This window comes from Macaca mulatta, chromosome 14, assembly GCF_049350105.2.
Source record: "Macaca mulatta isolate MMU2019108-1 chromosome 14, T2T-MMU8v2.0, whole genome shotgun sequence".
NCBI classification, from domain to species: domain Eukaryota; kingdom Metazoa; phylum Chordata; class Mammalia; order Primates; family Cercopithecidae; genus Macaca; species Macaca mulatta.
The window spans coordinates 18686534-18703844 of record NC_133419.1 but is presented as its reverse complement, the minus strand read 5'-3'; the positions used below and the strand labels follow the sequence as shown (position 1 = coordinate 18703844).

Here is a 17311-nt window from a genome sequence, read left to right as displayed (position 1 = left end):
TTCCCAAGAGGGACCAGAAAAACCAGAAACTCCTCTCTGAACTCCTGCCCCAGCTGGCACCTGTGCCTTGCCACCCGAGGAGTTCTTCCCAGCCTGGCCTCCCCGCCTCCCAGCTGCCCGGAGCACTCACAGCAGTCAGACTCGTCCGACCAGTCTCCGCAGTCATCGTCGCCATCGCAGTGGTAGATATCGAGGATACAGCGGCCATAGGCACACTGGAACTCCTCCAGGTTGCAGGGGGGTGCTGGCACTGCTGAGGCTGGAAGGAAGGCAGGGGTGGGGAGGGGCACACACTCAGGCCTGGATGAAGGAGAGGGGCCTTGATTCCTCAAGCAGGCAGGATGTGCAGGCAGGAGAGCTTCTTCAAGCGAGATGCAACCAGGTTTCATCTGGGACAGCCCTTATAGACGCCCATATTCAGGTGGACCAAAGGGAGCCTTCCTTTCCCACCTGGGGAACTTGGTCCCTCCCTAGCTCAGCCCAGGAGGAGCTCTTGCTGAGGCACCCATGCTCCTTGCCCTTGGTATATGTACCCCTCAGCCTCACCCTTAGCCCATGGGCAGAACCATGCGCCCTCATCCAACCCAACAGCCTGAGGTCTGGGGCCACTCACGACAGCTCTCCTCATCGGAGCCATCTTTGCAGTCGGTGTCACCGTCGCAGTACCAGTGCTCAGCAATGCAGCTTCCGTCACTGCAGCGGAACTCCTTGTCGGAGCACTTGCGCATGTCTGGGGGATGCGATGGGACAGCAGTTCTGAGAGGGCCCCACAGGCAACCCTCTCACCCTCCTCTCTGACTCCGCAACCTCACTGGCTTTGGCGGGTCTGACCCAGGCCCTGAAAGGCACCCCAGAGTCAGTGCAGACACTCCGTGAAGAACGGGGGCCCTGGAGATACTGGGCCTCAGCCTCCTGGTCCACAGTTACTCCGGGGTCTGAGCGGCTCTGCTCCCTCTGCCTTCCTCTAGCTGCTCCAGATATCTGGGCAGTTCAAGGTTTGGCAGTGCTGGGGCCATTGCTGCTATCTCTTCCTATGGCCAGGCCACCCACTGGCCACCGTGTCTGCCTCCCCCCACTGGGGCCACCCACCACACTGCTCATCGCTGTTGTCACCACAGTCATTGTCACCATCGCAGTGCCACAGACTCCGGATGCAGTAGCCGTTCTGGCAGGGAAACTCGTCCTCCTCACACTCCCGGGGGGCTGTGGACACAGGACAGTCAGGCTGCTGCAGGCAGTGGGGGTCTGGTGCCTGGAAGCCTGACTTAAAGCCCTCCGGAGCAGTCAAGTAGCTCCAGTGCTGCCCTGAGGGCTCCGAAGGAGAAGGCTGCCTCTCAGCAGCTTATCTGACTGCAAGAGGAAGTAAAAGGACAGGACCAAGTGCTGAAAACACAAGGGTCCATGTGGACCTGGGGCATCACTTTCGGATTGAAAATCCTTTCCCAATAGAACTCAATGGAGTCCGCCGAGCCCCTGCCAACACTCACGACAGTCCTGCTCATCCGAGTCATCCTCACAGTCGTTGTCCCCATCACACACCCAGGAGCGGCGGATGCACTTGCCATTGTCACAGTGAAAGTCGAGAGGGGAACAGGTAGGTAGCACTGAATCCCAGGAAAAGGAAGGAAAAGTCGATCAACCTGGTATACTTAGTCAGGCTCAACTAGGCCAGATAGCCTTTTACTCCAAATTCCCTTGTCTTTTTTGTTTTCCTTTTTTGAGACCGAGTCTCACTCTGTCGCCCAGGATGGAGTACAGTGGTGCAATCTCGGCTCACTGCAACCTCTGCCTCCTGGTTCAGGCGATTCTGACTCAGCTTCCTGAGTAGCTGGGATTACAGGCATGCTTCACCACACCCGGGGGAGGTTTTTTTTGTTTTTTGTTTTTTTGTTGTTGTTGTTGTTGCATTTTTTGCATTTTAGTAGAGACAGAGTTTCATCATGTTGGCCAGGCTGGTCTCGAACCCCTGACCTCAGGTGATCTTCCTGCCTCAGCCTCCTGAGTAGCTGGGATTACAGGCATGCTTTACCACACCCAGGGAGTTTTTTTTTTGTTTTGTTGTTTGCATTTTTAGTAGAGACAGGGTTTCGTCATGTTGGCCAGGGTGGTCTCGATCCCCTGACCTCAGATGATCTTCCTGCCTTAGCCTCCCGAGTAGCTGGGATTATAGGCATGCTTTACCATACCCGGGGAGTTTTTTTTTTTTTTTTTTTTGGAGACAGAGTTTCACTCTGTCGCCCAGGCTGGAGTGCAGTGGTGTGATCTCAGCTCACTGCAACCTCCACCTCCTGGGTTCAAGGAATTCTCATGCCTCAGCCTCCCGAGTAGCTGGTATTACAGGTGCCCACCACCACACCTGGCTTTTTTTTAATTTTTAAAATTTTTTTTGGATTTTTAGTAGAGATGGGTTTTTGCCATGTTGGCCAGGCTGGTCTTGAACTCCTGGACTCAAGAGATCCACCTGCCTCGGCCTCCCAACATGTTAGGATTACAGGTGTGAGCTACCACGCCCAGCCCCCTTGTCTGTTTTATAGTCCTTCCTTACTGACTCCTAGGCTCATCCCCAGCTGATGGAGAAGCTTAGCAGAAACTACAGCTAAGAGATTCAGAAGGGAATTGTGGTGAAGGGTTCACAGGGCAGGGGAAGAAGAATAACCCAAAGAACTCACAGGCACTAGGAAAGCATAAGAAAAACATGAGCAAGAGAAAGAAGCGCTTTTTTCCCCTCTTTTCGTCTTGTTAAATGATTGACACACCTGGGCTCAATTTCCAGTTAATTACGTAGCACTCTGAGCAAGTCATTTACCCTCTCTGAGCTGACGTCTTTTTGGCTGTACAATGGGGATAATTATACCCAGTTCATAGAGGCCTTTTGATATAATGCCTATGAAAATGCTACATGAAAGTGAAGCATTTATCATCAACACAATTAGCTGAACTGGTTAGGGTTAATGAGGTCCAAGTTGTACCTCCGTTCCCATTAGACTAATTAGCCAGCCTCAGACATAGATGTCACAGTTAGGTCAGAGATTGCACCTCTAATCCAGACAACTGGCTTAGCAGGGATATTTCTATATATCCAAGACAGGTCACCCTGGCCAACTGTGCAGATGTTACCATGCTAGGGGAAAAGGGACATTTAAAGAAAATATAAAATTCCTTCATTTTTTTTAAACGGAGTCTCGCTCTGTTGCCCAATCTGGAGTGCAATGGCACAATCTCGGCTCACTGCAAGCTCCACCTCCCGGGTTCACGTCATTCTCCTGCCTCAGCCTCCCAAGTAGATGGGACTACAGGCGCCCGCCACCACGCCTGGCTAATTGTTTTGTATTTTTGGTAGAGATGGGGTTTCACCGTGTTAGCCAGGATGGTCTCGATTTCCTGACCTCATGATCTGCCGGCCTAAGCCTCCCAAAGTGCTGGGATTACAGGCGTGAGCCACCGTGCCCAGCCTAAGAAAATACAAGATTTCTTACAAAGTTTATATTACTAAGAAAGGTGTGGCCAGGTGTGGTAGTTCATGCCTGTAATCCCAGCACTTTGGGAGGCTGAGGTGGCTGGATTGAAGTCAGGAGTTCGAGAACAGCCTGGCCAAAATGTTGAAACCTCATCTCTACTAAAAGTATATAAAATTAGCCGGGCATGGTGGCACATGCCTGTAGTCCCAGCTACTCGGGAGGCTGAGGCAGGAGAATCACTTGAACCTGGGAGGTGGAGGTTGCAGTGAGCCAAGATCACGCCCCTGCACTCCAGCCTGGGCCACAGAATGAGACCCTGTCTCAAAAAAAAAAAAAAAGAAAAAAAAAGGTTTTATTGTACAAAATACCAAAATAAGAAACATAGAAATAATCAATATTTGTGTATAGTATATAAATTTTAAAATGCACAAATATGCAGTACCTATACATAAACATATATTCACATAAATACAGAGAGACCTATTTAAAGAAACTCCCTGTTGTTTCAAGTGTGTTCTCTTCTTTTATACTTGTTTTCAAGTTTGTTTTCTTGGACATATATGCATGAACCAACAAAAAGAAACACAGGAGAGTTAGAGCCATATAGAGTGAAGAAACTACCCAAACGTCAGTATCTATTAAGCTTGCAAAAGACCAACTGTCTGAGTCCAACACAGTTGATGCCGAGAACCCTCCATCAGCCTTGTCCTTGCCCCCTACGCCCAGGTCCCTCTCCACCACCTCCCACTGCCTCTGGGGAGGTACTTACTACATCCGTCCTCATCGCTGTGGTCCCCGCAGTCGTTGTCTCCATCACACTGCCACTGGGCAGGGATGCAGGTACACTCGCCAAGAGCACTCACTGCACATGTGAAGTGGCTCCGACCACAAGCACACTCGGGGCTGCTGGCCAGGCCTGGGCAGAGGGAAGAGGAATCAGTGAGGGCTCAGCTCCCACTCAACCAAAGCCCATTCCAAGGGGAAGGTAGAGGGGCCTAGTTAAGGGGCACTGTCACCGGGAGAGTCACAGTGACACTTCAAGGGAGATGCAGGCGGTAAAACCATGCCTACTCCAGGGCATAAACAATCCAGAAGATACCCTCTGACTTTGGGCTTACAAAGAGTCCAGGTGACCCCCTCTATGACAGGGCTTTTTTGCATAGCACCTCTAAGGGCCCAGAGACAGATGATGCCACCTAGGCTAGGCACAGTGGCTCATACCTGTATCACAGCACTTTGAGGGGCTGAGATTGGAGGATTGATTGAGCCCAGAAGTTCGAGACTAGCCTGGGCAACATAGTGAGACCTTGTTTCTACAAAAAACTAAAAAATTAGCTGGGGGTAGTGGCACGTGCCTGTAGTCCCAGCTACTTGGGAGGCTGAGGTGGGAGGATTGCTTGAGCCTGGGAGGTCAAGGCTGCAGTGAGTTATGATCACACCACTGCACTCCAGCTGGTGCAACAGAGCAAGACCTTGCCTCAAAAAAGAAAAAAAAAAAACCCCAAAATAACAAATAATGCCACTCAGAGGTTTGGTGCTCTTGAAGAAGAAGAACAAGGGACAGAAGGGGTGATGTTGAGAGGTTTCCATATCCTTCTCACCAAAACTAGGTTGAGATACGGATGCTCTGCCTCTGTCCTGGACCAGACCCTGGGATGTTGGCCAGGGAGGGCAAGAACTAATGGTGTAATTAAAATGCTGGAGCCTCTTTAAGATAAGGAATCCACACAGGGGAGCAGGAAGCAGGGTGGGCTGCTGTGAGTCCCCAAGGCCACCTCAGGGCAGAGGAACTGGGACCTGCCAGGGCCTTCCTGTCTGTGGCACAGGCCACAGCCTTGAGGAAGGCTGGCAGATGCAGCCCCTCCCCCGGCTTCAGCAGCACGCAGCTGGGCTTCCCTATTGAGCATCGAGCTATCTGCCTGGCCAAGTCCCATGACCGGCTGCTGTGCCCCCTCCCCAGCGTGCCCAGCAGGATGCCCTGGGATGGCGTGTGAATGGCTCAGTGCCCCGCTCCAGCCTCAGCTGGAACAAAGGGTTCTGCCAGGGTCACTCTCCCCCCTCCCAGCATTCATCCAACCCGCTGGGCTGCTCTGCTCGCAGCTGGGGAAGGAGGGGGCCACAGTGCATGGCTCATCTCTCCCGCTTCCTTTCTTCTCCTCTTCCTCCCCTCAGCTGGGCCCTGCCCTCAGTCTGGGCTGAAACAGAGAAGGAGTCAGCTCGAAATTGTCACCCTTCCTCCTATACTCTGTACCTGGTCCAGCTTTTCTCTCGCAGCTCATCTCCTTGATGTACATCCTTGTCTCACATTACAATTCCTTGGCCTAGTCTAGGGCTCAGGGCCTGGGATAAAAAGGTGTGCTGCCATGCCCTCCAAAAGCAGGGAGAGAGCTCTAGAACTTTCCCTCTCCATTTCAACCCCAAGAGTAAGTGTGAGCATAAGGTAGAACTTCCTAGCCTGCGAAGTATGGATGGATGGATGGATGGATGGATGGATGGATGGATGGACGGACAGATGGATAGACAGATGGATGGATGAATGGATGGATGGCTGGCTGGCTGGCTGGCTGGCTTTCGGGATCTGTGAATCCCTGATGCTACAGGTATAATGTACGTTTCTGTGTAAGGAATCACAGCTTTCACCAGATTCTCAACTGAGGCCTGGCCCTCTCCCTCCACATGCTATGGGAATCAGCTGCCCTAGAAAAGATGCGGGATTGGGCTGGGCGCGGTGGCTCACGCCTGTAATATCAGCACTTTGAGAGACTGAGGTGGTGGGTCCCTTGAGCATAGCAGTTTTGAGACCAGCCTGGGCAACATGGTGAAACCCTGTCTCTACAGAAAAGAAATTTACAAAAGTTAGCCAGACATGGTGGTGGACGCCTGTACTCTCAGCTACTTGGGAGCCTGATGTGGGAGGATCACTTGAGCCCAGGAGGTTGAGGCTGCAGTGAGCCATGATCTCATCACTGCACTCCAGTCATGGTGACAAAGTGAGACCTTGTCTCAAAAAAAAAAAAAAAAAAGATGCAGGATTTCCTGCGGAAGCCAAGTGAGGTCCAGTTGTGAGGTGCAGTGTCTCTAGACCTCACAGGAAGGCCTTGCTCCAAGCCCAGTGCTCCTGTCTCTTCGGGTCTCTCTGCAAATGCAGGGTAGAGGATTCTTCCCCAGGAAGCACTAAAAGACCCAGCTGCTCCTGCCCCCACTCCATCCTTTCTGGCCTGAGAACTCTGAGAAGGGAGGAGGGCTTTTCTCACTCAGATCCTGGACAACACAGCCTGAGGAACTTCAGTACTATGACGGGCTCAGCACAGCTACAGGCACCCTTTTGGTGAACTCTAGCTGGACTGAACAGCAAAGATGTTTAATCCCACTCCATGTGATGGGGCTCCCCAGTACACAGATCCCCTTCCTGGGGTATCATGGTGAGAAAAAGGATAAGGCTAAATCAGTGGATCTCAACTGGGGATATTTTGTCCCCTGGAGGACATTTAGCAATGTTTGGAGACATTTTTGGTTGTCATGCTTGGTGGTGCTTACTGACATCTGGTGGGTAGAAGCTAGGGATGCTGCTAAAGATTCTATAACTGTATAATTCTATACAGGATTACATGCCTGCAATCCCAGCACTTTGGGAGGCCCAGGTGGGCGGATCACCTGAGGTCAGGAGTTTAAGACCAGCATGGCCAACATGGTGAAACCCCCGTCTCTACTAAAAATACAAACATTAGCCAGGTATGGTGGTGGGCACCTGTAATCCCAGCTACTTGGGAGGCTTAGGCAGGAGAATCACTTGAACCCCGGAGGCAGAGGTTGCGGTAAGCTGAGATCGTGCCCTTTCTCTCCAGCCTGGGCAACAGGAGAGAAACTCTGCCTCAAAAAAAAAAAAAAAAAAAAAAATCTATAACGTGCAGACAGGCCCCTGTGATAAAGAATTATCTGGCCCAAAACATCAATAGAGGTTGAGAAATGCTGCTAACCACACACAGTACGGAGTGGGGATGTACCAGAGGGGAGTTCAGGATGAAAGGTGTGATAAGGACAGAGAGGAAGATGGGGCGGGTGGAGGGGGGGAATTGGAGGAGGAGGTTGGGCAGAGGACAATGCACTGGACCTGGAGCAGACAGACTTGGGTTCCATCGACCAGCCAGGTGACCTTGTGCAAGTCACATAGCTCCCTAAGCTTCAGTTTTCTTGTTTGTAAAAAAGCCACAAGGAGCTGAACCTGGTGGCTCACACCTGTAATCCTAGCATTTTGGGAGGCTGAGGTGGGCTTGAGGTCAGGAGTTTGAGACCAGCTTGGCCAACATGGTGAAAACCTGTCTCTACTAAAAATATAAAAATTAGTTGGGCATGGTGGTGCACGCCTGTAGTCCCAGCTACCGGGGAGGCTGAAGCAAAAGAATTGCTTGAACCCCGGAGGCAGAGGTTGCAGTGAGCAGAGATCACGCCACTGCACTGTAGCCTGGGCAACACAGCGAGACTCTGTCTCAAAAAAAAAAAAAAAAAAAAAAGGCCGGGCGCGGTGGCTCAAGCCTGTAATCCCAGCACTTTGGGAGGCCGAGACGGGCGGATCACGAGGTCAGGAGATCGAGACCATCCTGGCTGACACGGTGAAACCCCGTCTCTACTTTAAAAAATACAAAAAACTAGCCGGGCGAGGTGGCGGCGCCTGTAGTCCCAGCTACTCGGGAGGCTGAGGCAGGAGAATGGCGTGAACCCGGGAGGCGGAGCTTGCAGTGAGCTGAGATCCGGCCACTGCACTCCAGCCTGGGCGGCAGAGCGAGACTCCGTCTCAAAAAAAAAAAAAGCAACAAAGATTAGATAAGAAAATAAAGGTGGAAAAAACTAACCTCGTGCCTTGGCACACCAAAGATGTTCAATAATGGACGCTGGGGTGTGCGGATGCAGGGGTGTGTAGATGTGGGGCCGTGGGGGTTAAATTTTCCCAAAAGGCTTTGATATTAAAAATTGGAGTACCAGAATAGAGCAAGTGTAGAAGAGTCCTGGGGCTGCGTGCAAATGAAAAGGCTACTGGTAGGGAAGAACCTTAAGCTCTTTTGTTTCTTTAGGGCCCCACCCCCGCCTTTGGCTGAGTGATAACAGAAGTCCTGAGTTCCCCGCGCAGACTTTAGGAACAAAGCATTCCATCGGTGGGCATCAAGTTAGTTGCAGGCAGTTGAAGGGCCTTGACTTCCTGCATGTCAAATCAACATCTCAGCATCCGCTGCAGTGAAGGGCGGGCAGCCACCGGTCAGGCAAACGCTTGACTTGGGCATTCATACAGTAAACAGACACATTATACTCCAAAAAGCCAGCTCTTCTGGACAACTGCTGTCTCTTTGGGGTCCTCAGAGGTGGAATTCTGCCTTTTCACTCAAGTCCTGGCTGTGATCATAAAGGCAGCTTTTAACCCTTTTTAAGGAAAAGAATGGTGAGTGAAGAAAGAAAACAAATGACTGTGGGTGGCAAAATGCAGCCTTCATTTTAAGAAGTGTTGAATTAGAACACTCTGCTATGCTCTGGCCTTGAAAGCTGCCAGCCGCACCACAAGCTCCCTTAGCCTCCAGGGGCCTGGGCTCTAGCCCCTCCACCTAATGCCATTCACCATCTTTGATCATGAAGCTATCCAGCTTTTGGGATATATGTTAATGTGCTCATAGGATTTTTCTCTAGAGGTGAACTAAAATCTTACCTTTTACATCTCATCTCTCCCACTCCCGCCACCTTACCAATTTCTCACTGTTTTCATGTAAAGCAAGCTTGTCCAAACTGTGACTAGCATGGCCCAGGACGGCTTTGAATGCGGCCCAACACAAATTCGTAAACTTCCTTAAAACATGAGATTATTTGTGATTTCTTTTTTCTTTAGCTCGTCAGCTGTTGTTAATGTTCATGTATTTTATGTGTGGCCCAAGACGATCCTTCTTCCAATGCAGCCCAGGGAAGCCAAAAGACTGGACACCCCTGATATAAAGGAAAGAAGGGAACCATCCATCTGGTATACAAGACACCCTAACTTAGTAGTAGACAACAGAGATTCTAGAGTCAGAGAGACGAAGCTTCAAATCTTGGTTCTACCACAAATTCTACAACTTTGAGCAAGTTAATCCCTCCAGGCCTCAGTTTCCTCATCCATAAAATGGGAATATGAATAGTTCTACCTCAAAGGGCTTTGTAAAGATTAACCCATATGAACTGCTTAGCACAGGGCTAACACACAGCAAAAGCTTCATAATAATACAACTATCATTTTTTTTTTTCCAAGATGGAGTCTTGCTCTGTTGCCCAGGCTGGAGTGCAGTGGCATGATCTTGGCTCACTGCAACCTTCGCCTCCTGGGAAGCAGTTCTCCTGCCTCAGCCTACTGAGTAGCTGGGATTACAGGTGCCCATCAGTGCGCCTGGCCAATTTTTGTAGTTTTAGTAGAGACGGGGATTCACCATGTTGGCCAGGCTGGTCTTGAACTCCTGACCTCATGATCCGCCCACCTCAGCCTCCCAAAGTGCTGGGATTACAGGTGTGAGCCACTGTGCCCGGCGCCATAATTTATTAAATACTTACCAGGTGCCCTCCGAGTACTTTACTAAGTACTTTTCGTATGCGACATCACGGAAGGCTCTCAACAACCCTTGGAGGTGGTAGTGTTATTAGGTTGACGCAAAAGCAATCGTGGTTTTTGCCATTACTTTTAATGACAAAAATCGCAATTACTTTTGCGCCAACCTAATATTATCACCACTTTACAGCTGGGGACAATGAACCACAGAAAGGTTAAGTCTGTAGATAGATTGCACAAGTACTAAGGGTTGAGGCCAGCATTCACACCCAGGCAGGTGATTATACTGCTTCCCAATAAATGGTATTACTCTTGCAAGAATCTCCAAAACCCCAAGGTCAAAAGGGGGAATTTACAACTTCTGGGTCCTTCTCTTTGATGTGTTCTCCAATAGCAAATATGCAGTGAGTTTATGGGTCTCACACAGTGACCTCTTTCTGGTTACTGCTAAGGTAAAGACTTATTTCCCTCGCCTGAAGGTAAAGTAACGAAGCGGGGAAAGTCTGGCATCCCAGCACTTTTGAATCAGCACTGGAGTGTTGTTGGTCCAGGAAGGAACAGTGCTTCTGATAACAAATAATTATACTTTGCAATTTCTCTTTAGTGTGCAAGCTACTTTTGCATATGCACTTGCATTCTCATTGAATCATTACAATAACCCTGAGCAATGACTGCAGGGCCTATTCAACTTGTAAGGGCACCTGCTTTGGCCAAGGTCATGAGGTATGTGGGAGAGCCAGGATGGCAGCCCCATTCTGATACTTAAACTAGTATTCTTCTCTTAGTGTGATCTCAGAGTCTGGACTTTCAGTAAGCTTTCCAGGTGACACCGATGCACACTCAAGTGTTGAGAGGCGCTGCTCTCCACCATTCCACAGAATGCACAGCTGAAGGTGGACCACACCTGTCACGTGGAGGCACATGGGTAGACCGTGACTACACACAGCTACAGAGCAGCTTTTTCAAGTTGAACCAGAGATGAGAAGGCTTAAGGAATGCCCTGTGAGTGTTCTGGAGTCTGGTGGCTACCCCGGTGTGGAAGGTATTAGGATTACAACGAGAAAAGGAGGAATCACCATTCATTTATAAAGCATGTTAGCATATGCCTCTCTCCTTTTATCCACTGGCAGCAATAAATACAAGTTTGTTGAATGAATGAATGAATGAAACACTCCTTTAAAATCTTATGAAAGCTGGAGTCAAAAGAAAAGGGACTCAGAATATCATAAATAAAAGTAGCTATTTCCTACCTAACCAGTACCCAAGAGAACACGTATCTTTTCCTTTGCAAGGCAGCCTCTTAGTCCTATCCAGGTTTTGTTTACTCCTTTCTCCTACAAGAGTTCTTTCACCAGCTGTATTATCCAGCTGTAAAACGGACACGCCATGACTCTACTTATTTCTGTCCCATGGTCCCTCTTATTCCCCTGATCCCTAGAGGCCAGCTTAACTTGGTTGGTTTGGAAAATCTACCAGGTGCAGTCTTCTCCTCAGTGGGTCGTTTCAAAAGGGACACTATCAGGCACGTGATTACAGATCCAAGCAAGATCAGCCCTCTCTTGCTACTGTTACATATAGAAAAGAAGTCCTTAATGGTTAGCCTCCAAAGTTATGAGGCAGAAGAACATAATGTTAAGCACATAGGAACAAAACTTCCCAGGATAAAAATCCTGACTCTGCTAGTTCCTAGCTGTCTGACCCTGGGCAGTTATTTCATCTCTTTCTATCTAATTTTCTCAACAGGAAAATTGGGACAATAAAAGCCCATACCTTACAGGGAAGTTATGAGAAATAAATTAGTTAATTCATAAAAAGGACTGCCTGGCACATACTATGTGCTCAATAAATAATAGCTCTTGCTATTACTATTAAAGATTTGGCTTACCCCAGAACTGTCACATCCAACCACTCCATGATTAAGACCTGCTATTTTAGGACTTGAGATGTTTAAAAACCCTACCATGTACCAGGCAGCAGTACCACCCCCCATGGGTTAAGTTGGTGGCATGAATAACCACAGTCTTGCTTTACTGCCTTTCTCTGGAAGAGCTTGAGGCACATGGTATCCTTTATCCTTGCCTTTTTTTTTTGAGATGGAGTCTTGCTCTGTCACCCAGGCTGGAGTGCAGTGGCACAATCTCAGCTCACTGCAACCTCCGTCTCCCGGGTTCAAGCCATTCTCCTGCCTCAGCCTCCCAGGTAGCTGAGACTAAAGGCATGTACCACCACACCCGGCTAACTTTTGTATTTTTAGAGTAGAGACAGGGTTTCTCCATGTTGAACAGGCTGGTCTCGAACTCCTGGCCTCAAGTGAACCGCCTGTCTCGACCTCCCAAAGCACTGGGATTACAGGCATGAGCCACCACACCCGGCAGATCCTTGGCTAATTTATCACCAACTAATTCTGAGGAGCCAAGGACAGGAGAGAGAATCCAGAACCTAAAGCAATTAAGAAATGGATTTGTTTCCACTGTTGTAAAACAGGAGTAACAACAGTATCTATTTCATAGGGTTGCTAAGAGGTCTAAATGAGATAATAAATATGAAGTTCATACTAGACAGCTGTTATTGTTGTTCTTGTTATTTGTACTAATCCCATTATCTTCATCTGGATATGTCCTCTCTCTCAACCCAGTAATGTAGCCAATGCCAGGCTGTCTTGGTATAGATCCTCAAAATTCTACCTGCCCTACCTGGAAGCTGTCAACAGATTTCACAAATCCAACAGGGCTCAAACATGGCTGTGCTCTGTGAAGCGCTGCTCAAAATATTGCTTTCCTCTCCCCCTGCATCTCAAATCAGAAAGTCCACACAGTAACAAACTACATTTGTCTGTGGTTGCTCAGGGAGCAACAAACCACATTTTCTGGAAGCCTTCTAAAGTCTCTCGCTTCTTCTGAGCCCATGAGTTCAAGGCTACAGTGAGCTATGATCATGCCACTGCACTCCAGCCTTGGCAATAGAGTGAGACCCTGTTTAAAAAAAAAAAAAAAAAAAGTAAATAAAGTCTCTCTCCCTCAAAAAGCACCTGAGAAGTAATTCCTTATGCATTGAGACTCCCTGAGAAGGAGATGTCTGAAAACAGAGAGGAGAGGTCAATCCAAGGTGAAATATAGACCTTCCCAACCTAGATCTTCTGGGATAGCCTGGCTTGAAAATATTCTATTTCGAGAGGTAGCATGGGATTGGGGGTTAACAGCTTAGACTCTGGGTTCAAATCCTGGTTCAGTTACTCACTACTTGTATGAGAGCAAACTGCTCTAAGCCTGTTTCCCACCTGTAAGATGGGAATCTGTTTTTTGTTTTTGTTTTTTTGAGATGGAGTCTTGCTCTGTCGCTCAGCCTAGAGAGCAGTGGCACAATCTTGGCTCACTGCAACCTCTGCCTCCCAGGTTCAAGCGATTCTCCCACCTCAGCCTCAGTCTCCTGAGTAGCTGAGACTACAGACATGTGCCACCACATCAGCTAATTTTTGTATTTTTAGTAGACATGGGGTTTCACCATGTTGGCCAGGCTGGTCTCGAACTCCTGACCTCAAGTAATCCACCCACTCCAGTCTCCCAAAGTGCTGAGATTATAGGCGTGAGCCGCCACACCTGGCCAATGTAAGACAGGAATCTAATGGTACCTACCTCATAAGGATATTGTGAGGGATAAATGTGATATCATATACTAAATGCTTATCACAGTGCCAGGGACACAGCAAAGCTCTCAAAAATGCTAACTGCTCCAGAAATATATTTGGATTTTTTAGACCGCATATCCCAGTTTGTAAATCCACACTTCCCACAATTTGCAAAAATTGTCATTGGAGGAGATCATTCCTAGAAGAGCAGAAATTCTCATTTGGGGAAGATACATTGTAGAGTTGTTGGCTTTTACTGGCTTTCGGAGCCTGTAGTTGAAACTTCTTGTTTAAACTGCCCAGGGCCGGAAGGTGGAAAGCCTGGGGCTCCCCTTTCCTATTTGCTAGGCTTGTGGATGTCATAACCTGGCCTGTCCACTTGGTTAGAAGGAGGCTACAGTCAACTCAACAGAGAAGCTGTCTGTTGTACTCATCCATGCTGGCACGTGGTTGCAGGCCAGCTCCAAGGCTGGGGCCACGGGAACATAGGAAGGGAACACTTAGAGGGCTACCCCTCCCCACCTCCCCCCAGGCGTGACAGGAAGTGGAGCTGCCGAGCTTGGAGAGATCCCTGGAGGCACTTACAACCTTGCAGCTTCTTTATTTCACATGCTAATCAGGTGTCTCTCCCGATACCCTTCCCTGTACCTGCTTCGCCCTACACCCAGACAGAGGGAGCGTACCTCTCCTGCAAAAAGGCACTGCCTGGAGCCAGGAGCTTCCCAGCTCCAGAAAACCTCCGGCTCCGGTGATAAATTATGCAGCAGCACCTCTGTGTCACTGCCTCTCAGCCAGATGGGAGGTTTGCTCCCAGTCTTTTGTTTCCGGCTCTGCTTGCCGCTCTGATCCTCAGCTCTGCACAGAGGTGAGGGGGAGCTCCCATAGGCCAAGTCAGGGCTTGCAGCAAGTCCCAGCTAGGCTTTCCCCAGTTGGGTCCCAGGTAGCGCCCCTGCCCTCCTCTTTCGAACCTGAATGATGGGGGAGTCCTATTCCGCAGGGGAAACAGGGCGTCAGGGAGCGCTAACAGTGAGTCCGCTTATCTGTGAGCCAGCATGGGAATCTACGAGCAGTGAAAGGATGAAGTCTGCTTAGATGGGCGTAAGAGGCGCTCAAGGGCACCTAGGATGTTTGCTTCTTGCTAAATCAAAAATGCACAACAGAAAATGGAGTCAAACGACCGCCAGGAAGCTAGAGAATTGGCTCTTTTTAACAGCTGCTCTTGGTTACGGTCAACTTTCCGCAGCTCCCAAAAACATCACATCACTGGCACCAACTTAAAAAGAAGAAACAAAAGAGACAACAGAGGTCAAACTTTGAGGTGGAGGAGCTGGGGGTTGGGGGCCATTCGGGGCTGGAGACCCACATCAATTAGGCCTGCACACTGACAGGCTTCCTGATTGAAAAGGGTAGCTACGAAGGCTCCACAACAGCCCAGCTCCCAAATTGGGGCAATTACTACCTTATGAGCTCTGGAGCCTGACTCCTTTCTCAGGCCAATGGGAGAGAGGGCTTGGAATTCTAAACTGTTCCAGCTACAAGAGTCCCTGGCCAGCCCCTCTCATCCCATGTCACAGGAATCGTAGGGGGAGAAGTTGCTAGGCTGCATCCCTGACCACTTAAGAAGGGAAGCTCTCAGAGGAAAAGCTCCATTTCCCCAGACCTCTCTCAAGAGAACTAAGGTGACATGAGTTCCCCTAGACTGATGCTATAGCTTAGTAGATCACTTTTCTAGGAGTGGGCACAAGTGGGAACTATGCTTCGGTTCTGTCACGTTTTCAAGGGGAGAAAGAAGGGGCAGATCTTTAAAAGAGACAAGCAAAAGACCAGCTGCAATGAATGAAGGAGTAAGTCTCAATTTTAGCACGGCACACGGTAGCATAATTATTTACCTGGCTCCCATGTTCTAAAGCCAAGAATCATCTCTGATCCACTTACCTGACTTTGCTTACAGCTTTTATCTAGCTCTATAGTAACACAGTAGTTGCCAAGCTCTGTGCTGCATGGTTTGAACATGCTATTATCTCATGTAAGTTTTATGATATTCCTATGTGATAATTTATTACTACTTTCCTTCCTCTACCCTACTCACCTTTGCAGGTAACAACCCTGAGGTTCAGGGAGATTTTGCACAAGGTCACCAAGAATTGCCAGAGCCAAGATTCAAACCCAGGTCTGTGGGTGCTTCTTAATTACCGAGCTTCGTATACAGTGATTACATTAATGCTTGACATATGTGTGCTTGCTGAATGAATGAACAAGTGAATGGGTGTGGAGCCCAGTTTGAGGAATGCTCCCGATTGTACGAGGAAGAACTCATCCTTGCCAGCTCTAAGCCGGAGTGAGAGTGGCAAACCCATGCAGTCATCAGAACTATTTATAAGGCCAAACTCAGGCTCTGCCAGCTAACCAGTCAGCACTGAGTCTTCCCTGGGACACTGAATCCTCACAGGCTGAGGAGGGGAGGAGGGCTTCCGCTGCTAAAGATGAGATGGCAGTCCAGACATAGTCTGGGGCCCAGATGCCCCATGTCCAGGCAACTGTGACAAAACTCGTGGCTAAGCTGCATCAAGGAATGTAGAGAGACCGTGGCTGGAACAGGCTAACAGACCCAGTCGACCAAGGGCACAGACTGTCTCATAATTTTGCCCAATCATAGAAAAGACAAGACTACTTCTTAAAGTAGTCCCTGAAATTCTGTTCCTATTCAGGAACCTTCAGTATTTATTTTTTCTTTAAAGGGGCAGCAACATAAACAATTTCTCCCATTTTCCTTCTAACAGTTAAGACTGGCAGTTAATCAGCAGAAAGAGTGAGCGAACAGCTATAAAACACTCTGTCTTCTGTGACCTCCTGTGTTCTTTGCTGGCCCAGAAGATGGACATACCCAACGTGCTCTGTATCAGACATGGCCAGACTTGGTTCCCTTGCACCTGTCATTCTTAATACCACGTGCCAGTCCAAAAGATGTTATCCGATATTCATCAGGGTACAGAAGAGGAAATCCAAAATCAGTGACAAGCCAAGTATGTTTCACAAGTCCAACAGATCAAGGACAAGGTCACTCAAGCACCATGACAACCATGGTCACGACAACAGCGAGATGGAAAGGAGACCAGTCTCAGCTCAATTGCTCTGCACTTATTCTCAGATACGACCTTCTATCTACCCAAGCACACCTAGGCAGGAAGTTTTAACATTTCCCTTACCTGGATGAGACCTCCAGAACAAACACAGTTTCCACTCTTCCAATGCTTGTCATCTATGCCTTTACTTCAATCTTCAGGATGAAAATGCTAAGGGCTATTACCAGCCATCAAGTTTCCTTCCAAAATCTTTAAGGTTGGAGAGTTATGTGGGTTGAGTCCAAACCAATACGCTCTAGGAAAAGCCCAAAGGACTACCAGCATCCAAATAAGCACCTTAAACTTTGTGTATTTATTGAGATAGAGTCTCACTCTGTTGCCCAGGCTAGAGTGCAGTGGAGCGATCTTGGCTCATTGCAACTTCTGCCTCCCAGGTTCAAGCAATTCTCCTGTCTCACCCGTTCAAGTAGCTGGAGACTACAGGCATGTACCACCATGCCTGGCTAATTTTTGTATTTTTACAAAATTACAGGGTTTCGCCATGTTGGCCAGGCTGGTCTTGAACTCCTGGCCTCAAGTGATCCGCTAG

General features: G+C 48.8%; 1 protein-coding gene across 4 annotated transcripts in view; it reads right to left on the bottom strand.

Moving 5' to 3' along the window:
* The window catches only part of LRP4 (LDL receptor related protein 4), a 60696-nt gene that overhangs the window by 40633 nt on the left and 2752 nt on the right, over positions 1-17311 (bottom strand). For all 4 annotated transcript variants that reach the window (XR_013403860.1, XM_015114355.3, XM_077962959.1 and 1 more), the window contains exons 2-6: positions 4228-4374; positions 1488-1604; positions 1090-1203; positions 614-730; positions 131-259 (exon numbers count right to left, since the gene is read on the bottom strand). Coding sequence is in view for 3 of the 4 variants with exons in the window: in XM_015114355.3 (XP_014969841.2) it covers positions 131-259; positions 614-730; positions 1090-1203; positions 1488-1604; positions 4228-4374 (624 nt within the window). In the remaining variant the exon portion in view is untranslated. The remainder of the gene's footprint in view (positions 1-130; positions 260-613; positions 731-1089; positions 1204-1487; positions 1605-4227; positions 4375-17311) is intronic.